At 39.8% G+C, this 23,641-nt stretch overlaps 2 protein-coding genes across 2 annotated transcripts; both read left to right on the top strand.

Moving 5' to 3' along the window:
• The first annotated feature begins 13,276 nt into the window (after window positions 1–13,276).
• Window positions 13,277–13,837, top strand: LOC101596962 (tubulin-specific chaperone A). The gene has a single exon (XM_004668969.2). It carries the CDS (start codon window positions 13,308–13,310, stop codon window positions 13,632–13,634), a length of 327 nt encoding a protein of 108 aa, XP_004669026.1. The 5' UTR covers window positions 13,277–13,307; the 3' UTR covers window positions 13,635–13,837.
• A 6,119-nt stretch (window positions 13,838–19,956) lies between these two features.
• LOC101596668 (glutamine synthetase-like) lies at window positions 19,957–21,092 on the top strand. Its single transcript, XM_012951319.2, has one exon. It carries the CDS (start codon window positions 19,971–19,973, stop codon window positions 21,090–21,092), a length of 1,122 nt encoding a protein of 373 aa, XP_012806773.2. The 5' UTR covers window positions 19,957–19,970.
• The last annotated feature ends 2,549 nt before the right edge of the window (window positions 21,093–23,641 follow it).

Raw genomic sequence — 23,641 nt, 5'->3', positions numbered from 1 at the left:
CCACATAATCCAGATGCACAAGGTGGTACATATATCTGGATTTCATTTTCAGTGTCTAGAAGCCATAATATTCTCTCTCTCTCTCTCTCTCTCTCTCTCTCTCTCTCTCTCTCTCTCCCCCCCTTTCCCTTTCTCTGTCTCAAAAATAAATTTTTAAAACTTTATTTGAAGCCGGGCATGGTGGTGCACGCCTTTAATCCCAGCACTCAGGAGGCAGAGGTAGGAGGATTTCCATGAGCTCAAGGCCACCCTTAGATGACAGAGTTAATTCCAGGTCAGCCTGGACCAGAGTGAGACCCTACCTCGAAAAACAAAAAACAAAACAAAACAAAAAAAAACACTTTATTTTAAAAAAAATCTAAGTAAAAAAAAAAATGTTCAGGTCCTGATGGATTCACAGGTGAATTTTTCCAGACCTTCATGGAAGAACTAACACGAATACTCAAAATTTCCCATAAAATAGAAAAGCAAGGAATACTATTGTACTCCTTCTATGAAGCCAGCATCATCCTGATACCAATACCAGACAAAGTCAGAAATAAAAGAAATTAAACACCAATCTCTCTCAGGAACATATATGCAAAAATTCTCAACAAAATATTAACAAACAGAATACAAAAATATTTCAAAAGATCAATCATCCCAACCAAGATGGCTTTATTCCAGAGATAAAAGGATAGTTCATGTTGTAGTTTGAATAGATGGCCCCCAATATAATTAATGTTTAGTTACTTTGTAATTTGTCACTGGGTGGTTTTAAGGTATGGTGGTGGGTTTGAAATTCCAATCTAAAGATACTTAAAGCCTAGAGTTCTTGAACTGTCCCCTATGGCTTTTGGCTTGTGGCAACTTCTTCTGCCATTATGGAACTTCCCCTGGATCTGTAAGCTTCAACAAATATTCCTCCATAACTTCCTTCATAACTGTGCCTGGTTTGTAAGTTCATCTCAGTGAACCTGAAGCTGTCTGCTACAGTTCAACATATGCAAATTGATAAATGAAATACACTACATAGTTAGAATGAAGGACAAAAATCTCATGATCATCTCAATAGATGTAGAAAAGACACTTGACAAAATCCAACATTCCTTCATGGTAAAAGTCCTATAGAAACTGGGAATAGAAAGAACATATCTCAACATAATAAAGGCTGGATATGACAAACCTACATCCAATATAATACTAAATGGGAAAAAGTTGAGGCTCTTCCACTAAATTCAGCAATAAGACAAGGGTATCCACTGTCCCCACTTTTATTTAATATAGTACTAGAAGTCATAACTGTAGCAATAAGGCAAGAGACACTCATAAAAGTAATAGAAATTGTGCCCTGGCCAGCAAGGAGTTGAACACGGACTCGAAGAGAAGCTAACCTGGGTGAAAAAAGGCAAACAGACACAAGAAGGAGACCATGCTAGGTGTTTGTCAAGGCCTCGAGAATTTATTCTTACATGTAGGTTTATATAGGATTGTAGGGGGAAGGGGACATGGTCAGGGCAAGGAGTTGTAGGGGGAAGGGGATGTAGTTAGGGCAAAGATCACAGAGTTACTGGTAAAACCACAATGCCTTTGTTTCTTCATCAGCTACCAGCAGGATGGGGGAGTGTTTAGCCATGTGTAGGATCTCATTGTTTCTGGTAGTTGAATATTAGGTGAGGAAGTAGAAACTTAACTTGCTATATGGCAGTCTCTGTTAACATGGCCAAGGTTTGGTTCATAGCTCCCAAAAAATTGGAAAATAAGAGATCAAATTATTATTTTCAGATGATATTACTGTAAACATAAAGGACCCGAAAGACTCTACCAGCCACCTGTTAGAGCTGGTAAATACCTTTAGCAATATAGCAGGAAACAAAATAAATACACAGAAATCGGTAGCTTTGCTATATACTAACAATTAACATGTGGAGGGAATCAGGGAATCTCTCCCATCCACAATTGCCTCCATAAATAAATAAATAAATAAATAAATAAATAAATAAATAAAGTGCCTTGGAATAAACCTAACCAAGAAAGTGAAGGAGCTCTACAATAAAAACTTTAAAACACTCAAGTGAGAAATTGCAGAAGACATTACTAAATGGAAAGACATCCTATGTTCTTGGATTGGAAGAACCTATATGTTGAAAATGTCAATCTTACCCAAATCAATCTATACATTCAAAGTAATCCCTATTAAAATTGCAATGGAATTCCTCGTGGAAATAGAAAACATTCTAAAATTCATTTGGAAGCACAACATCTTTGAATATCCAAAACAATTTTGAGCAACAAAAATAAGAATGGCAGTATCACCATACCCTATTAAAAGCTATATTGCATGCCATAGTAATAAACACAGCATGGTATTGGCACCAGGACAGATAGGTAGATCCATGGAACAGAAAAGAGGATACAGATGTAAATCCAGGCAGCTAAAGCCATCTGATTTTCAACAAAAATGCCAAAAATATTCCTTGGAAAAAAGACAGCCACTTTACCAAATGGTTCTGGGAAAACTGGGTATCTATATGTAGAAGGATAAAATTTTATTCTTGTCTCTTTCCACGTACAAGAATCAGTCCAAATTGATCAGTAACCTTAATGTCAGAGGATCTGCTAGAGAAGAAAGGAGGGAAACCCTTCAACATAGTGACAAAGGCAATGACTTTCTGAATATAACCTCAGTTGTTCAGGAAATTTAAAAAAAAAGACTAATAAACCACTGGTATCTCATGAAATTACAAAGCCTTTGTAACAAAGGTCTCTGAATAGAGCAAAGAAGCAACTTACAAAATGGGAGAAAATCTAAGCTATACAGGCAACAGAGGATTAATATCCAGGATATACAAATAATTCAAAAACCAAATAATAAAAAATCAAACAACCCAATTAAAAATGGAAAATGGAACCAAATAGAGAGTTTTCAAAAGAAGAAATACAGATGAAATATAAACATCTAAAAAATGTTCTACATCCTTAGCCAACAGGGAAATGCAAATTAAAAATACTTTGATATTCTATCCCATTCCTGTCAGAATGGGTATCATCAAGAAAACAAATGGCAATAAATGTTGGCAAGGATGTGGAAAAAAAGGAACCTTTCTCCACTGTTGGTATGAATTTAGTCTCCTACAGCCATTGTGGAAGTCAGCGTGGTGGTTCCTAAGACAGCTAAAAATAGATTTACCATGTGACCCAGCTATAGCATATATCTATATCTATATCTATATCTATATCTATATCTATATCTATATCTATATCTATATCTATATCTATATCTATATCTATCTCTCTCCATATATATATATATATATATGGCATATATCCTAAGGACATGCCTCACTACCTTAGAAATACTTGCACAACCATATTTTTTATTAATTAGTTTTGTATCACAACCATATTTATTGCAGCTCTAGTCACAGTAGCTAGGAAATGAAAACAGCCTAGATGTCCCTCAACTGATGAGTGATAGTGATATGGTACATTTACATAATAGAGTTCTATTAAGCTGTAAGGAAAATGGAATTATGAAAACTGCAGGTAAATTGGTGGCTCTGGAAAGAATTATACTGAGTGAGGTAACCCAGGCCCAGAAAGCCAAACTTTGTATGTTATCTGTTATATGTGGATCTAGCTACAAATGTTTAGACTTGTGTGTGAGTTGGGATAAAAAACAAAATAGTAGCAGAAACCAGTAGGCTTGAAAAGGGCTACAAAGGGAGGGAGAGGAGGGGAGGACTTAATATTATGGTATTGTATATATGTAAGTAGAAGAACAGATTAGTGGGAGTGGAATGGTCTAAGAAAGGTCAGGGAAAGAGAAAGAAGTAAAGAAATGGTGGGGGAGGGTTAATCAAAATTCACAATACTGTGAATCAGCCATATGAAAACTTACTTTTTTTTGGATAATAGCACACCCAGAAGCCATAGACAATTACTCAAAGAAATTTCATGTCAGGGATGTTATACCTCCCAACATGTTGTTGGCCAGGACGGTCCCTGTTGCCCCCAAAACATTACAGGCTATTTAAAAGGCTCTTCACTTCACATGAGAAATATATGTTAAGACCCTATTGCTGAAGACTCCACATGCCTGGGGTACCATGTCACTGATAAATCAAGCTGAAATCCTCCCGCCTGTAGACCAGCCAACAAAAAGCTACAAAATCCTGCATTGTCTGCAGCCCTATGGGATATAGACGTCATCAGCAGTGAAAACAGTGGACACTGTAAGCCTCAAGTTTGGCCAGGCAGGTCAAATGACCAAACGGGTCCACTAGTTACATGTCTGTTGGGGGACGGGGGGAGTTCAACTGTTTTTTAACTGGACCGGAGGCCTGATCTATGGGAGGGAATACATGCCTGGTACTGGAAAACTAATCAAAAGCCTATGATGGGGGAGGTCATGAGTCTTAGGAGTTTAATTTCCAGCTCTTGTCTGACTAAATATATATATTATGCTGACCAAATTGTCCTGTAAGCACTTTTCCTAAAATTCATAGCCATATATTAATGCAACCCTCACTTTTGGTTAAAGAAGTTTCTCTTTTCATATGGTAGTGCCCACTGGGATGACCCAAGAGGCAACATAGTGCTGAAAAGTGACAGAGATGTGTTCAACACTGAAATATCTCTATAACATCCTCCAAGGCTCAGGGTACATTGTGGAAGAGTTGGTAAAAGAATATAAGAGCCAAAGGAGGGGTAGGACTGTGTAAAATGGAATTGTCCAGATAAAAACTGGCCTCAATATCCATGATCTCTCAGTGCCTAGTCCTACCTTCACAAGACACTCATTATAGGAAGAAAAGATGATATCAAAATAAAAGATAAACTAACTGGAGAAAGGGAGGGGATATGATGGACAGTTGATTTGTGAAGGGGAAAGTAGAGGAGGGGAGGGAATCATCAGGTTTTTTGTCAAGAAAAAAATCTCACCTATCATGGCTCAGGGAATTTTGTGGGAGAGGTGGCAGAAAGACTGCAAGAGCCTCATGTTGAGACATCATGCTCAGAGGCATTCTCTCCCCCCACCCCAAATAACTGCTGCTCCCACAATGCATAATCCACAACCCTATAGGGAATACCTGTGGAGTGTCCCCAGTGGATTAGGGGCTTGGATGAGGGAAAGGAGGGTACCAATGCATGATGTATCCATCCAAAATATGTTGTCAGTAATAATAGTAATAATAATAATAAAACAAAAAAGGAAAAAAATACTTTGTTTTCAAAGAAAATGTCCTATAAACATACATATTTTTGTATGTACATATAAGTTTTTCATTGTTTTAAATTTATTTGAGACAGAGAAAGAGAGAGTGAGAGCAAGATCCAGGGCCTCCAGCTACTGCAAACTAACTCTAGACACATGTGCCACCTTGTATGTCTGGCTTTTGTGGGTATTGGAGAATTGAACCTGGGCCCACAGGCTTCACAGGCAAGTGCCTTAATGGCTAAGCCCCAAGTTTTTTGTTTTTTTTTTTTTGAGGGTAATAATGCAAATAGTATATTCTAAATTTCAAATTATACTTTTTAATTTCACTTGTATTGATTCCTGTATCTATGTTTTACTATTTCCAGGAGGTTATTTCTTCTTTGATAATTCCTCAAAGATTTACTATGTTGACAATTATGTCATCCTCAAACAAAGGCAGTTTTTTCCTTCCTTACTAATCTATACATCTCTCCTCCTTTATCATATTACATTATCTCTGACATTGAGTATGATATTGAAAGCACTGGTGAGAGGAGACCTGTTTTACCTTGTGCCCAATCTTAGTGGGAAGACTTTTAGTTTGTCACCTTTTAGTGTGATGTTAGTGGAACATATCTGTAGTTCTTTAAGTGGACATTATCATCTTCCAGAGCCCGAGTTACCTCACTTAGTATATTTTTTCCAGATCTACTTTCTTGTAATTTTCATAATTTCATCTTTTTACAGCTAAACAAATCTCCATTGTACCACATATATGTACCACATCTTCATAATCTACTCATGAGTTGATGGGCATCTAGGTCAACTCCATTTCCTAGCTATTATGAATGCAGCACCAAAAAACACAGCTGAGCAATTGTCTCTATCATAAAGTGATCCTTTAGGGTATATTCCCAGAAGTGATATACATAGGTCATATGGTAGATATATGTTTAGGATTTTTATAAATTTCCATATTGATTTCCATAATACTGTTCATTCTCCTACCAATAGTGAGTAAGTATTCCTTTTTCCACCATCACCAGAATTTGTGGTCATTTGATTTTCTGATGATACCCATGCTAACAGGAGTAAATGGATTTCAGAGCTGTTTTAATTTGCATTTCCTTGATAAATAAAATGCTGAACATTTTAGAAAATATTTTTGTTCCTTTGTATTTCCTTTTTGAGAGTACTCTATTCAGTTTCATGGCCTATTTTTGTTCAGGTTGTTTTACTTTCTTAATTTTTTAAAAATTCTTTGTATATTTGAGATATTACCCCTCTATCAGATGTATAGTTGGTGAAGATTTTCTACAGTTCTGTAGGCTGCCTGAGGAGTTGGTTGTTGTTTCCTTAGTTGTACAATCGTGTTTATGAGATATTATTTGTTGATTGTTATTCTCTGGGCTACCAGAGTGCTACTCAGAATGTCTCTCCCTATTCAATAGATTACAATGTTCTCGTTCCTTTTTTCCTCTAGTTCTTTAAAGGTATAGGTTTAAAATTGAGGTCTTTGGTTCATTGGAGTTAATTTTGGTGAGGGAAGAGAAATAAGGATCTTGGTTCATTCATTTACATGTAGATATCAACGTTTTTCCCATAACATTTTGCAGGGCTCCTCCCTGGCGGGTAGGTAGTGCTAAGGAGGGACCAGGCCTGCTGGTTCCTTCCAAGGGGTTGAGGAAGAAGGGATGAATGTTGGACGACTCAGAACCTCTCCTAGTCACCGGAGAAAAACCACAGAGTCGGGAGTCTTGTCAAAGCAGGAACTCACTTTATTGTAACAAGAATTTGCCTATATAATGTTGGGAAAGAAGGCAGGGATTCTAGGATGTGGGGAAAGGTAAGGGCCAATAGTAAACCATGACCTTTGAGATGATTGGTCCCAAGCGCGCTTGAGGGAATTCCAACTCCTACAACGGAAGTAGCAGTCCAGAAACCATTAGACGTAGCTGGCCCAAGGCAGATCACCCAACTTTAGCTAGGCTCAGAAAGTTCCACTAGGCCTCATGCCTGAGCCTCTAAAGGCCCAACATTTCCCCCTTTTGTTTTTGTGAGAGCATTAGTCACCATGGCCCCTATCTTAGGTTGCCCCCATCTGGGGATCTTACCCATCACTGGGTACCATGTGTTTAGCTCGCTGAGAACCCACTCCATGGCATGTCTTAGGTTGTCTCAGTCACTCTGAGATCTTACCTGTCATTTGTCACATGGAGGTGCAGAGGAGGTCGCAGTGGGTCATGTGAGGAACTTAATTCCTGAGTTGCCAGCCTGTGGTAATGTATCTCAACCTGATGGAGTTTTATTGCCTCTAGCTTCTGGTGAATGAATTGTGTGATTTTGTTAATTACACAAGGCCCGACAGTGAGGATAAGGAAGAGGGGAAGGAGGGGCCTAAGTAGCGGTAGGAGGTAGGGTAAGAAGTCATGTAAGCCCGTCCACAGTGGGCTGTCCTGGAGGTCCTGACATCTCTTTTATAGGTCCTCTTGAAGTTATTTTTGATCTTGTCCTGAATGATTCCTGATTTACTGGCATAAAAGCAGCATTTTTTCTATAAAATTAAGCATATGCCTCCCTTTTTGGCAGTTAGTAGGTCTAGTCCTCTCCTGTTTTGTAGGACTACCTCAGCCAGGGAATCTAGCTTCCAGGAATGATATCTACATCTGGGATTAAGGTGGCTGGGGCACAAAAGCCTGTCCAATTGGTGGGAAGAAAGTCATAGGCCATCCTGCCTCCACAGACATAAACCATTCCAGAAGGTGGGCAGCATTGAGCACTGGGCTCAGTTGTGTTAAAAGTACAGAAGGAAGGATGAATGTATCCCACATCTATACTGGAATTATTAGGGAAGGCGGGGCCCAAATGCAAGTTCCAAAGGAAATATTGGGAAAAGCTGGACAGGGATGGGGAAGGTGGCTGAGCAATTTTTTAAGGTCATATGGGCAACTGTACTGCAAGCAGCCAGGGAGGCCCAGATCAGAAGCAAAGCCAGCCCCAGGCCCCAGTGAATGGGTCCCTCCATCTTACCCAGATAGAAATGTAGGTAATGGATGAGGACCAATGTTCTTGAAAAGGGGATAATTGTTTATTGTCTTTAGAAAAATTTAAAATATTTAGGGTAAATAATGCCTTTTTTAGTTGGCAGTGTGGGGGTAAGGATTCCCCTTTTGTTGTTGTAATTGAGACTTGAGAGTCTGATTATCTTATCTTTAAAATTTTAGTTTTACTATAGTAGTATAAGCCTTAAATATGAGGTATAGAAAGTAGATATATCTCATATTTTAAATATCTAATACTTATAAATATCTCATATTTTAAATATTTGATAATTATAAACACAGGCAGAACCTGTCACCACTCGTGAAACCAGTACCAATTGATTTATAGACTGACTAGTTTAACCTAGAAATTTTTAGCATATGTGTTTGAAAACATCTCTTATTAGTTTAGATACCTTTGTTGGTACAAATTACCCAGAGAACCCTGGAAATACAACCATAAAGTTTAATATATATATATTTTTTAACCAAACAGCTAGGTAAAGCTTAATATAACCCTTGATAAATCTTTTTGAAAGAAAAAACATTATTTGACAACCCATGATTTTGGCTTAAGCTTTGACTTTATGTACCACAGAAACTTTTATTAACTTAAATAAATTTTATGTTTTACCCATGACTTAAATTTGATAAAGCTTAAGCCAGCTATCCTAACATATCCCAGGAAGGTGAAAGTTATCATTATTGAAATTAAATCACTTAAACCTAACTGATTAAACCTGGTTATGACCATTCAATAGAATCAGCATAAATAAGATAGAAGCTATTTTTAAAGTTATAATGTTTTTAGGTATGAGTACTTCACCTTTGGAAAATAACCACTTCTATGTGAGCCTTTATCTTAAGAATAGTTAAAATCTTCATGAAAAGAGGAACCTAATTTACTTTACTGAAAGAGTCCTAAAGCCAGTTTTATAACCCTTAAATCATAACAAATTAGCATCAATGTCCTGTTAATGAATGAGGTTTTATCATAAGACTCAGTTTCTCCATTGATTAAAACCTTGGCATCATGTAAACGTTAGATTTAATCAAATTAAATGTTTTAATGAAGGGGCTTTTCCCCTGATATACACATTAGGTAAGTCTGATGCTTATCTTATGTAAGGAGTTTGTAACCTGGTCAAATACCTTGACTCAGTTGACCTATTTAACATTTTGTCTAGTAAGAAATTTTGTCTAACAGAAGTGACTTTAGGTGTTCAAAAGAGAGTAACTAAACAGAACCACAGCTATATGTTGTACTTTTTTTTTTTCTTTGTCAGAGACAATTGGCCATTTTCTCTCTAGTCAGAGTCTGGGGGACACGTGGCTTAAACTTATATGGGGTCTGAGATAAAAGGGGTTTGTTCATTTTTTTAGACTCCTGCTTTCCATGAATTTGAGTAGCATATGTTGGAAAGCAAGAGCCAAGTGAAATTACAGAGCAGAGAGATAAGCATCTTGACATTTCTTATCCTATTTTGAAGTTGTTTGTTTTTACATAGCAAATTTACCCATTTGCAAAACACAAAGTGATAGATTCTTGTGTATGTTTAACCTGGTTAAACCTCCAATTACATCTGTACTTATGACTTTGTGAACCAGGTAGCATAGGCATCACCTGTGTCTAATGTAAGATCAGTTTAGATTAAGACTATGCCCCTATATAAAACTTTTAGAGTATCCTTAAGAGTCTGTAAACAGTTGAAAAATCTCTAACTTTAGGCATGGCATTTAGGTTCAGCCTGAAAATTCTTTCCTACATATGCACATCAGTCCATTACAAATTTAACCTTGATTAAACTCTCTGGGCCTGGGCAGCAGGATGCAGCCAGCCCTTATGACAGTAGCCTAGTTTCAACAAAGTCCTCTGAAGTCTTTCCTTTCCCTTAGAAAGCTCCTAAGCCAAGCCTTGAAGTTCAAAGCTATTTGCATTTAGCATTTTTATAGTCTCATTAGAATAGTCCATAAAATTTGGCTTACCACTCCAGAAGACAACTTCAATTGTAAGCACGAAGTCCATGCCTATTTCTCCAAAACGAAGGTTCCAAAAGATTAACATCCACATGGTCAAGTTCATCTCAGTCCACTCCTTGGTACCAAGTTCTGTATCAGACAGTTTCAGGTTTACTGAGGTGAACTTCTAGACTAGGTACAGTTAATGAGGAAGGGATATTTATTGAGGATTACAGATCCAGGGTAAGTTCCATAATGGCAGAAAAAGTTGGCCTGCCTTCACAGGCCCTAGCAGAGAGAGAGAAAGAGAAAGAGAAGCACAAGCCTAAAGGTCAAAAGCCACACTAGGGACATATGACCTGTTTAGTAATACAAAAGTTGCAGATGAAGCTTGCTGGGGAACCAAAAGTGAAAGGAAAGAGAAAGAGAATGAAGGGATGTTGACAAGCAAGTACAGGTTATACAAGAAAAGTTTAGCACATTAAATATGAAGACTGCTTCATAACTTATGAGGGTATGCTCACCTGCACATGTATACCGATTGACCTCCTCAACAAATGCCTCAAACGGGGCACTAGTCTGCCAGGTTCCTGGAGCCCCATGTTGGGAACCTGATTCCAGGCTCCTCTCCAGAGCATAGGTAGTGCTGAAGAGGGACCAGGCACACTGGTTCCTCCCAGGGTGTTGAGGAAGAAGGGATGAATGTCGGACTACTCAGAACCTCTCCTAGTCACTGGAGAAAAACCACACTGAGTCAGGAGTCTTGTCTAAACAGGAACTCACTTTACTGTTACAATCAGTTGCCTATTTAATGTTGGAAACAAAGGCAGGGATTCTAGGATGGGGGGAGAGGTAAGGGCCAATAGTAAACCACAACCTTTGAGATGATTGGTCCCAAGCACAGACATGGGAATTCTAACTCCTACACGGAAGTAGCAGTCCAGAAGCCATTAGGCGTAGCTGGCCCAAGGCAGATCACCAAACTTTAGCTAGGCTCAGGAAGTTCCACAGGGTCTCACGCCCAGGCCTCTCAAGGTCCAACACCATTTATTGAAAATACTTTGCTTCAATGTGTTTTGGGCCTCTGTCAGGTTGCTTGTAGTTACATTGATCTCTGTTTTTTATGCCAGTACCATGTAGTTTTTTATTACTATACCACTGTAATATAACTCAAAATTGGACTTAGTGATACCTTCAGCAGTATTTTTTTATTGTTGTTGAGGACAAAAGCCTATTCCATGGAAGAACATTGACTTTAGTTGAAGCTCACACTGTTCTTTAGATAAATGGACACATTGAGCTCATCAAATTGTCTTCTAAATGTATAGGTTTATTCTTACTAATTAATGCTGTTATCTCATATTTTGGTTAGAAAAGCCTCTTTTACAGATGGTGGTGAAAACTGAAGAAACCCAAAATTCAGTAAGGTGATGAGAAGAGAAACCTTAGTGCTTAGAGCTGAATAACTCATCTCTAGCACACCCACTAGGCTTCAGAAAACATTGATTGCAGAGTAGGCTGCAGGAAATAAGATTAGTACTCCTCTGTTAACAAAATAAGCTTCTCCATGGAGATCATAGTAGATACCAAGGAAACTCAAAACTCATTGAAGCTGAAAATAAGTGGCTGTTGAGAACTAAACAAGATATCTCGATCACTTCTCCAAGACTCATGGAACATAATCAAAGAGCGGAAAGAAGGAGAGTGTGAGCCCCAGGACGAGAAGGAGTATATTGGGACACTGTGCTCTGGAATGAATTGACTGGCACATACATGACCCCATAGTTGTTGTAATTACTACCACAAGAACTGTATAATTCTGAGCCCATCAATATCTTGATGTAGAGGATAGAAAAAGATAAAAATAAGAACTAGTTGGAGGGAGAGGGTTGTTAAATGCAATGAAGGTGGTGGGGATAAAAAGGGTAATAAGATGGGAATATGTTCAAATTATAGTATTTTGATGCCTTAAAATTCTCAATAAAATGACTTTAAAAGGGGAGAAAAAATTAACCTCTTCCTAGTTTACAATTTCTCTGTTTGAATGATTAGCACATGATTATACATATTTATAAGATACAAAGTGATATTGTGATTCACATACATATTGGGTAATTATCAAATCAATATAAATAGAATAATCATTATCGTCAATTTTATCATTTCATTATGATGAATACATTCAAAATCCTAGCCTCAACTATTTTAGATATGTAATACATTTTTGTTGACAATATTGCTCTACCAGAGAATACCAGTATGTATCTTTTACTATCAAATGATGTTCCACTGGTGTGTGTTATATGAACTGAAGAAGAATGTGTACTTTGTAGTTGATGATTACAATAATAGGTAGATGTTTGTCTACTTGATTTATGATGCTGCTGGACTGAAATATGTTCTCACTGTTATCTGCCTAATTAATCTCTTCCTACCTGGTATATAGGTGCTTAATTTTACTATGACTCCCAATGAATTTATTTCAATTTGTAATTATATGTTTTGATTTATGCTATGTTTCTTGAAGTCTTTTCATTAAGAAGTACTCCACTTTATCCCTCACAATCTTCCCTTTTTTAAAATTTACTCTGTCTGAAATTAATATAACTACTCCTGGTCTTTTTAAATTTTTTTGTTATTTTTATTTACTTATTTGAGAACAACAGATAGAGAGAGAAAGGGAGAGAGAGAGAGAGAGAATGAGCAAGCCAGGGTCTTCAACCACTGCAAACAAACTCTAGACACATACACCCCCTTGTGCAACTAGCTAATATGAGTTCTGGGGAATCAAGCCTCGAATCAGGGCCTTAGGCTTCACACGCAAGTGCTTAATTGGTAAGCCATCTCTCCAGCCCTACTCCTGGTCTTTAAAAAATATACATATTGATTTAATTTTTTGTTTCCCAGTTTTTTATTAGTTATGTACACAGTGTGTATACAGTCATGTTAGTACCATCATTAGACTCCTCTCTGTCCCCCTTCCCTCTTCAAGGACCCTCCTCATTGGGGAATATGGATTGTGTATGGTGGGGTTAGCCATCAGTAAGAGTCAGTGTCTGGCTGGCTGGTGCGCGCGCTGCGCAGCGTTTCTTGTTCTCGCCCTTCCTTCCGGCGGCGCTGGAGGTACCATGGCGGATCCTCGCGTGAGGCAGATCAAGATCAAGACCGGCGTAGTGAAGCGATTGGTCAAAGAAAAGGTGATGTATGAAAAAGAAGCAAAACAGCAAGAAGAAAAGGTTGAAAAAATGAAAGCTGAAGATGGTGAAAATTATGCCATTAAAAAGCAGGCGGAGATCCTGCAAGAGTCCCGGATGATGATCCCTGATTGCCAGCGCAGGTTAGAGGCTGCATATACTGATCTTCAGCAGATATTAGAAAGTGAAAAAGACTTGGAAGAAGCAGAAGAATACAAAGAAGCACGTTTAGTACTGGATTCAGTGAAGTTAGAAGCCTAAAACTTTCCTGTACAGGGTGGGGGTTTTTGTGAGGGGTTTTTTTTTTTTTTTTTTTGCACTAAATCCTGGGGTCCATTCTATACTTCATTATTTTCGAGACCACTGCTGTGTGCTTAGTAATATGAGGATGATTCTTTTTATGCAATTGCATATATTTTCTTTGCATAACTTACTACATCAAATAAATGAGTTCATCAAAAAAAAAAAAAAAAGAGTCAGTGTCTGTGCAAAATGACCCAGTGTGTGGCTCTGACAATCTTTCTGCCCTCTCTTCTGCAAATTTCCCTTAGCCCTGTTGGGTTCATTTTAGGTCTACTTCAGTGATGAGGTCTCGAGAGCCTCTGTGTTTCTGGATATCTGGTTTGGTAGGAGTTGAGTGTTCTCTGGATCAGTTTCTTTCACTTTTGTGCTGTTTTGGTTAGTGTTAAAATGATTTAGCTTTTTCCATTATCTATTTATTTTGATGTGTTTTTATATTCAAGGTGGGTTTTATGGTCTTGGTTTTTACCCTTACTAACATTCTCCATCTTTTTATATATTTACTTGTTTTTTAATTTGTCTGTATTAGTTATGTATGTACTATGTAAACAGCCATGATGATACCATCATGAGCCTTCTCCCCATCCCCCCCACCCCCGGGGATTGTGGGTGTAGTATTGTGGAGGTGGACTTCAGTTATGGGGGAGAAGCAATATCTCAGTACATAAAGACCCAACTTATGTCTCTAAAAATCTTTCAGGCCCCTCTGGGTTGATTCCAGCTCTTAGCTATTATGAATTGAGCAGCTATAAACATAGTTGAGCAAATATCTCTGAACTGAGGTTTGGAGCTTTTAGGATAATAAGGAAATTACTGGGTCTATTCTATAGGTGTCCATTAGGTCTAGTTGATTTATGGTTTTGTTGAGCTCTCTTATGTCCTTGTTAATTTTCTGTTTGGATGATCTATCTATTGCTGATAGAGGAGTATTGAAGTCCCCAACTATAATGGTGTTGGTGGTTATTTCTGTCTTATTGTCAAGTGGGATTTTGTTTTATGAATGCACTTGTGCACTTGTGTTTGGTGCATAAAGATTAATGATTGTGATATACTCTTGTTGGATCACCCCCGTGATAAGTAATAAGTTGCCTTCTTTATCTTTCTTTATTACTTTTGGTTTGAAGTCTACTTTACCCGATATAGCTACACCTGCTTGCTTCTTATTTCCCTTTGATTGGAATATCACTTCCCACCCTTTCACCCTGTGGAGGTGTATGTCTTTAGTGGAGAGGTGGGTCTCTTGAAGACAGTAGATTGAGGGGTCTAATTTTCTGATCCACTCTGTTAGCTTATGTCTCTTGATGGGTGAGTTAAGGCCATTCAAATTTAGGGTAATAACTGTGAGCTATGGTTTGATCCCTGCCATACTGTGGTGGTTTATGTGTTTTGGTGTTTTCTTGGCCTTAATAGTTTTTGTGCCTTCCTGAAGTTTGGTTATTGTGGTCTGCTTCTCATAGGCATTTGAAGTTAGTTATTTGAATCTTCTGTGTGGAACATTCTCTGAGGTATTCTTTATATGTTTGGCTTTGTGTTCATATAGTTGTATAACTGAGTTTTATCATGGGAAGTTTTTCTTTCACCATCTATTATGGTAGGATCTATTATGTGGGATACTTTTGCTGGGTAGAGTAATTTGGATTGGAGTCCATAAGTTCTTAGAGTTTGCAGTGTTCCACTCCAGTCCTTTATGGCTTTTAGGGTTTCCTGAGAAGTCTGATGTAATTCTGATGGGTTTTTCTTTATAGGTAACATGTTGTCTCTCCCTACCTGTCTTTAGGACTTTCTGTTTTTGTTTGATGTTTAGAGTCTTAATGATAATATGTGTTGAAGAAATTCTGCTTTGGTACAGTCTGTTTGAAGTTGTGCTAGCTTGTATCTTGGTGGGACTTTCTTTTGAGAGAATGGGAAATTTTTCTTTGATAATTTTGTTGAATAAGTTTTCCATGCCTTTGGTCTGAATTTCTTCCCCTTCTGGTAGTCCCATGATCTTAACATTGGGACACTTAAGGATATCCCTTAGTTCTTTCTGTTCACAGAAGTTTTTAAACTTGTTGAAACTTTCGGACTCACAAACTGTTTCTTCTGCTTTTTCTTCCAATTCTGAGTTTCTATCCTCCACATGGCTGACTCAATTCTTTGGAGCTTCTTAGAGTTTTGGGCTTGTTCAATTTGGTGTGTATATTCTACTGCCTTTTTATGTAGTTTACAAATCTCTGTTGAGTTCCCTTTTCACATCATTTTCTGGTGTTTTTAATGCTTCTTAGAGTTCATTGTTCTATGCTTTTTTAATGTCTTCATTAAGCTTAGCCAGCTGTTTGAAGACCTCTTTTTTTCTTTTTCCCGCTCTCCTTCAGACCATTTAACTGTCTTGAGAAAACTTCCTGGTTCTTTCCTAGCATGTCTAGTCTAGTGAGCATACCGTTCATTCAATTATTGTTCCTTTGTTGAGTTTCTGTAAGTTCTGCTATTTTCTTGGCCAGGGTTGCATAGCTCGTTTCTTAATTTTGGGGTTCTGATCCTATTGTCTCTTTTTGTTTTGATTAGAGACAGCCATTGTGGGACTGGGAAATCTAGCTGGATTTACATTTTTTTGTCTTATTCCTTTTCTGCTGTGGTCTGTCAATCACAATGTTTCAGAAATCCTAGGATGTAGCCAGGGGCAGGTGGGGGACTGCAGTGAGTGGGACAATGATTGCTCACTGAATTCAGAAAGACTAGGGTGGAAACACTAGCCTGGTCCCTGTTTGGTGGTGGAAGGGGCCAGTGGTGACTGGGATAGCAATTGTGTGCTGGGCTCAGATGGTCTTGGCTGGGCTGGAATGGCGACTGGGCTGGCGATTGCGGGGGTGGGGGGGATTCAGCAAGGCTGGGGTAAAGGTGATTGGGCCGCCCAATAGCATTCCAGGGACAGCAAGGCTGGCAGGTTATGAAGATCATGCATGACTGCAGGGGACAGCAAGACTGGGCGGGAACCATAATCATGCGCAGGCAGGGAACAGATCTGGGGTGGTACCAATGATTGCAGCACCCGCTGGAGACAGCAAGGCTGTGGAGGACCAGCAGTCAAGCACATCTTCAGAGTACCACAGGCTGCTTGGAAATGGTGGGATGCTGATGGGGTCTGTGGAGCTCTGCCTGGTGGCAGAAAAGCCTAGGATGGATGATCTAGCCTGCTAGTTTGGGTCCACTTGGTCTGCAGTTAGTGCAGAAGGGTCTTGCTACAGGGACTGCAGCTAGGACAGGTGCTTGTAGGGATCGTGCACTGATTGGCTACCTGAGAGTCTGTGAATCAGCATGTTCCCTATTTGTTCCTCCACACCCTCCCACTGGAAGCCTACTAGAATCAACAAGCCCCTAAACAAATAATAACCACCCCCAACCTTAAAAGTCTTGTCTTTTCCTCCCTGTCAGGTGAGCTGAGGTTAGGCAGATGCCATTTTCAGCCCTATTTATTTACTTACTTATTTATTTATTTATTTTTAGATGTGGACATATTTGGTATGTAAACATCACATGTTGGTACCATCCTTTCCTTCCTCCCTGCACTTTTACTGAAGAAGCCTTCCTCATTGGGGATGCAGGTGAACCCCTTGGGGATTGTGGGTCATGCATTTCCAGGGCAGCAGTCAGTTATAAGGAGAAAATCTTTGTCAGCTATACCACTGACAGAAGCCAAAAATCTAGAATCTACAAAGAACTCAAAATAAATAAATAAATAAATAAACAATAAGAGTCAAATAACTTACTCCATAAGTGGGGCAGAGAACAATGTTTGCTTCAGTCTTGGAGACATTGGCTGTCATATTGTCAGGTCAAAACTTCTTTCCTCAGCTCTGACAGTTTTTGTAACAATCCTCCCAAAACATTCCTTGGTTCTATTGTAATAGTTTAAATCTCCTCTCTGCTTACATAATCCATGTTCTTGAAGATTATTTATTGGTTCCATTAAAGCATTTGGCATATTAGTCAGAGTCAAAACAGTCTAATCTCATAATTCCAGAATTTTTGATATGGATGACAGAAGTGCTGTTACTTCTTCAATCTCAATTCCTTTTTTTGTCTCTCTGTATCCTTTATATATTTTATGAACATGTAGGTATAATGTACTAGTAAAAGTTCTTTAGTAATGCAAGAAGTGTTCTATAGTCCTATAACTGACCATTTAAGTTGTTTGACATGTATATTCCCCTAGACTGTGATTTTAATTAGTGTTTGTTAAAAATTTCACTTTTTGGTGGGACAATAAGGAGAGTGGTTGCTATAATTGTGTGTTTATCTTTCTACACATGGAAAGGGGAAAATGCATAAATTTTGGTATTTATTTACCTTTCCTCTACTTAAATTAGGCTGTTGTAAAACTTTTGGAGATTAAGTTATGTTAAAGTAGTTTCTTCTGAAGATAGCCATCATTATGAACGGAATATTCTGGTATATTGCAGAATGGCTTTCTTTCCTCCTTCGTGTCAGAAGCACGATTAACTTTTTATCCAGCATTTATTTTAGTACCATTGTTGAACTGGAGATAAACCTTCTTCCCCTTACCAGATCTTGCTGAGAATTTTTTAGTGTGTGTGTGTTTGTGTGTGTGTGTGTGTGTGTGTGTGTGTGTATGCGTGTGCGCGCGTGCATGCGCACACATGTGCATGCATACACGTGTGCATGGAAGCTAGAAGTTATGGTGGTTATCTTACAAAAGCATTATCTTTTTAATTGAACACATTGAACTCTGTAGCTATTCTAATTAGCTAGTTTACACCCAGGGATCCAATTGTCTGTGCCTCCCCATTGATGACTAATACGTGGACACATCCACAACTGGCATTTATAGGGGGCTGCTGACCCTCACACTTTGTGAGACACTTTCCTGATGAATCATTGTCTCATCCCCCTTTCTGAAGTTTGTAAGTCTCAGCTTTGTCCACATGGAGCCTAAAGCAATTCGCCAGTTACAGCTTAAGTTTGTCTGCCCAAATATTTGTTCTTATAGAGATTTCTGCTTATGGTTTTCTTTCCCTATAAGTTATAATACTCACTCTGTAGTCACTCATCTAATCTCTACCATTTGGAACTATCAATATGTCCTGTGCCCTTAATTCTCTAGTGAAAGAAGAGTTGTTGAGTTTTCAATTTGTTTGTATTTTTTTTTTTACTTTTAGAAGAGTGACAACTTCTAAACTACTTAAATGATGGACCAGAAATGCAAAACCCAATGTAAGCTTCTAAATTTCAGTTCTTGATCTGTTTGAGTCTCTTCTCTGGACATAGGTTTTTCCAAGTGCTGACATTTTCATCATCCTTACCTCAGCTAAACCTTCTGAGTTATCTTTGACTCCTTTCTCTCTTCCCATATACTCAATTTGTCAGCAAATCTATGGCACTATCTTTAGAATGTGTTGAGAATCCCACCACATCCTAACAGTTCTACAGTGATTTCTTGTGTCTGTTCTTTTACCTGGATGCCTGCATCAGTTTCTTAACTAGACTTTCTTCTAGACTTTCCCCCATTCCCTACAGTCTAGTTACCACACAGCAGCTAGAGGGTTCCAATTGCAACTTAGATTACAGAATGTCACCTCTCAATTCAAACTTACAAATGGTCTTATGGAAAATAAGTTCATTATTATTATGATTGCTTTTAATCCGTTTGTAAAAACTTCTCAACTACAGAATATTTTAGGTTTCTTGTTCGTGTTGTTCATTTTATTTACTTATTTTGTTGTAGGAGATGGAGCAAGCAGAGTGGCACATATTAAGAAGGCTGAAGGCTGTTGTCGTTCTAACCTAGAAATTTGTAAAATCTTTCCACTATCTAAAAGCAAGAAAACACACTTCTGGCCAAGACAGCAACCACCTAGCTGCACTGAAATCCTGGGAAAACAAAGGCAAGACATTAAAAGTTCACTGGGTCCTTTAGGGGAGAGGAATCTCCAGTAGATTGTCAGTGGGAGGGCACGTGGAGGGGGGAGGGGGTGAGAGACAGGGAATCACGGATCCCCGTATGGGTGGGTAGCCCACTCCTCCCCCTAAATAGCCACCGTGTCTGCCGCTGCTGACACGCGCCTATTGATCCATGCATGCGGAAGCCTAGACTGCTCCGCACACTCACCAACTTACATCTCTGGCCACCACACGTTCAATGACTCCTGGCAATAAGAGAGAATCCCTGGCAGAGCCGAGAATGGGAGCCGAGTGCAGAGTCTGAACCCTACACCGATCTCTCCGTGCTCTCCACCTCGCTCTCGCCGCCTGCCCACCTTCCTTCCTGCCAACCCGTAGCCGCCCAGAACGCCTTCCACCATGGCCACCTCAGCAAGTTCCAACTTGAACAAAGGCATCAAGCAGATGTACATGGCCCTGCCTCAGGGCGAGAAAGTCCAAGGCATGTATGTCTGGATTGATGGTACCGGAGAAGGGCTGCGCTGCAAGACCCGCACCCTGGACTGTGAGCCCAAGTGTGTAGAAGAGTTGCCAGAATGGAATTTTGATGGCTCCTGCACTTTCCAGTCTGAAGGCTCCAACAGTGACATGTACCTCCTCTCAGTTGCCATGTTCCGTGACCCTTTCCGCAGGGATCCCAACAAGCTGGTGTTCTGTGAAGTTTTCAAGTATAATCGGAAGCCTGCCAAGACCAATTTGAGGCACACCTGTAAGTGGATCATGGACATGGTCAGCAACCAGCACCCCTGGTTTGGAATGGAGCAGGAATACACTCTCATGGGGACAGATGGGCACCCCTTTGGTTGGCTTTCCAATGGCTTCCCTGGGCCCCAAGGCCCGTATTACTGTAGTGTGGGAGCTGACAAAGCGTATGGCAGAGATATTGTGGAGGCTCACTACCAGGCCTGCTTGTATGCTGAAGTCAAGATCACAGGAACAAATGCCGAGGTCATGCCTGCCCAGTGGGAATTCCAGATTGGACCCTGTGAAGGAATCCGCATGGGAGGTTACTTGTGGGTGGCTCGCTTTATCTTACATCGTGTATGTGAAGACTTTGGCGTGATAGCAGCCTTTGACCCTAAGCCCATTCCTGGGAACTGGAACAGCGCAGGCTGCCATACCAACTTCAGCACAAAGGCCATGTGGGAGAAGAATGGCCTGAAGTACATTGAGGAGGCCATTGAGAAACTCAGCAAGCGGCACCAGTACCACATCTGTGCCTACCATCCCAAGGGAGGCCTGGACAATGCCCACCACCTGATTGGCTTCCACAAGACCGCCAACATCAACGACTTTTCCACCGGTGTTGCCAACCGCAGTGCCAGCATCCGCATTCCCCGGTCTGTTGGCCAGGAGAAGAGGAGCTATTTCGAAGACCAGCGTCCTTCTGCCAACTGTGACCCCTTTGCAGTGACAGAGGCCATCATCCCTACATGTCTTCTCAAGGAGACTGGCGACGAACCCTTCCAGTACAAAAACTAAGGGGACGATGCTTCCAGTGACTGAGCCCTTCCCAGCTCTTCATCCCACTGCAATTCTCCCTCTCCCTGCTGTCTTAATTATCCTCATTACTCAAAAGTGGGATTTCAAGGTCTTTTTATTCCTCATGCCCAGTGAACCTTGCTTTTCCTTGGTCAGGATAGTGGGGTCAAGTTCTTAATCTCCCATGTACCTAGCCCCCATTTTCTTCCTTTCTAATGTGTGGGTGGGCGCAGGGAAATGTGGTGACTGCTTCTCTCTGGAGGTGAGCTTGTCTGGTAGATGTCACCTCCGCACAAAGCAGTGTGTGAAGGAGGGGAGAACTTTCTCTAAAGGACAGCTGAAAGGGCAGGCCTGACTACTTAAGATGCCATGTCTCCTTCAATTCTTAAGATTAAACCAACTCTCACTAGTGGAGCTTAGGAGAAGAGTAAGAACTGGGGGTTAGTATACCTCTTGTGTTTCTCTTGCTTGGAGCCACACACACCCTTCCCAAACAGCAGCTCAGCGACAACAGATGGCTGTCCTACCTTAAGAGAAGAAAAGTTCTTTACTGTTTGGTCCTCCATTTAGAACACAAAGCAAAGTAGTATTTTTATATTTAAATGTAAAAACAAAAAAATTATATAAGGGTTGTGGATATGTATGTTTTTCTAAAGAAAACAAACATCCTGGTCACTGGGTGCCAAATGTGAGGTAAATTATTTGGTTCAAGGGTCCCCTTTGTAAGTAAAGGAAGTAGCAGTGGGGAGCATAGTACTAGAAAAATTGGTTATTTGGTACTGTTCCTCATTTTACCAGGATTTCCCTGCCCATTTTTTGCAGGCGATAGGTATACATTACTTGCAGTCTCTGAGCCCTGTGTCTAACTCTAGAAGACACACACACACTTGTCCACACGTGGGTGCAGAAGTATGAGTTGGCTGGTCAACTTTGTTACTGACAAGGGGGTGTTGGGGTTATTTTTTGGTGGGATTTTAGCATATCACTAAAGCAGGCCTTTTGATATATTAAATTTTTTAAAGCAAAACAAGTTTTAGATTTTAATCAGATTTGTAGGGTTTCGAAGTCTAGTTTTACAGAATTGCCTGTTTGCTTCAACTGTCTTTCCACTTGCTTCTTGGTGGAGCTGGGGACAGACCTGGAGTTAAAACACTTGTAATTTTGTATTCTAGTGTCTTGTTCTCCCAGCAAAATGTTCTAGTTTGTTAAAATTCCTAGGGAGTAGTCTTTCCTATCTTAATAATCATGCCCCGCCTGTCAAAAATATTAGAAAAAAAAAAGAGAGAATCCCTGATTCCCGCAGGAGAGGGTAGCGCACCCCTCCTTGTATCCACAGCACAGCTGCACACAGATCAATCCCAATTTCTGCATGTGGAAGTTGAGACTACTCCACCCACTCGCTCACTTACTGCTTCTGCCACTGCAGGTTCAGCGAGCCCAGTCCCACACCTACTGCCACAGAAGATCAGACTGTGTCTCTTACTTGCACCAACTCAGGTGCCATCCCCTACCTGTCTGCCAAGCTGGCCATCTGCCATTATCCTGTGGCAGGGGAGTGCAGACTGCTTCCAGTCCCAGTGTTTTCAGCCAGAGTTTGGGCTGATTCAGTGCTTGGTACCCAAGTGTCCCTCATAGCTTGAATGCAGGGAGCTTTGGCACATTACCACTTGAGAATTCAAGCAACTTTGGAGGCCCTGCCAGGCAGTAGATAGGTGGTTTGGCAAATGAGAGCCAAAGCCCAGGCTGCTGGGCAACTGCCCCAGGCTGTATCAGATTCCCATTGCGCTTGAGCCCAGGCTTATCCACCCATCTACATGCCCATACAATATCATGGGCAGACCACAGCACAAAAGAAATAACATGAAAAATCAAATGCAAGAAAATCCAGTTATATCACCCAGTCCTACAAAGAATACATCTAACCAAAACATAGAAGAATCATAAGGATCCGAACATCAAATTGAAGCTATGAGCAATGCAACCCTGACCAACCTACTGGTAGAACTTGCAGGAAAACAACAAAGGACCGATAATCGTGTGGATACTGCCATCACTAAACTAGATCTAATAGATAAGAAATTGGAAGGAGTTCAAAGAGAGTTAATAGGTTTGAAGGAGAGTGAGAAAAAAAAAAAGACCTTAAAAATCAGCTGGCCATGCTAAATGAAGACATAAAGAAATGCAAGGATGAATTCCAAGAATCATCAAAATCAGAAAATGATGTGAAAGGGGAGCTTGACAGAAGGATGGAAATTATACATACGAAAGCAGTAGAAAATGCAAACTTAATTAAACAAGTCCAAAACTCCCTAGAAGCTCTCAAGAATATAGTCAGCTAAGTAGAGGATAGAAACTCTAATCTGGAATACAAGATGGAAGAAGCAGTTTGAGAGTTCAAAACTCAGTAAGTTCAAAAGTTCCTGTGAACAGAACATGAGGGAATTGTGGAATACACTTAAATGTCCTAATATCAGGATCATTAGAATACCAGAAGGTGAAAAAATTCAGACCAAAGGTATGGAGAACTTATTTAACAAAATAATTGAAGA

The sequence above is a fragment of the Jaculus jaculus genome, chromosome 4, assembly GCF_020740685.1.
Source record: "Jaculus jaculus isolate mJacJac1 chromosome 4, mJacJac1.mat.Y.cur, whole genome shotgun sequence".
NCBI lineage: Eukaryota > Metazoa > Chordata > Mammalia > Rodentia > Dipodidae > Jaculus > Jaculus jaculus.
Note: the sequence above shows the minus strand (reverse complement) of the source record. Positions and strands in the feature narration are given on the sequence as shown.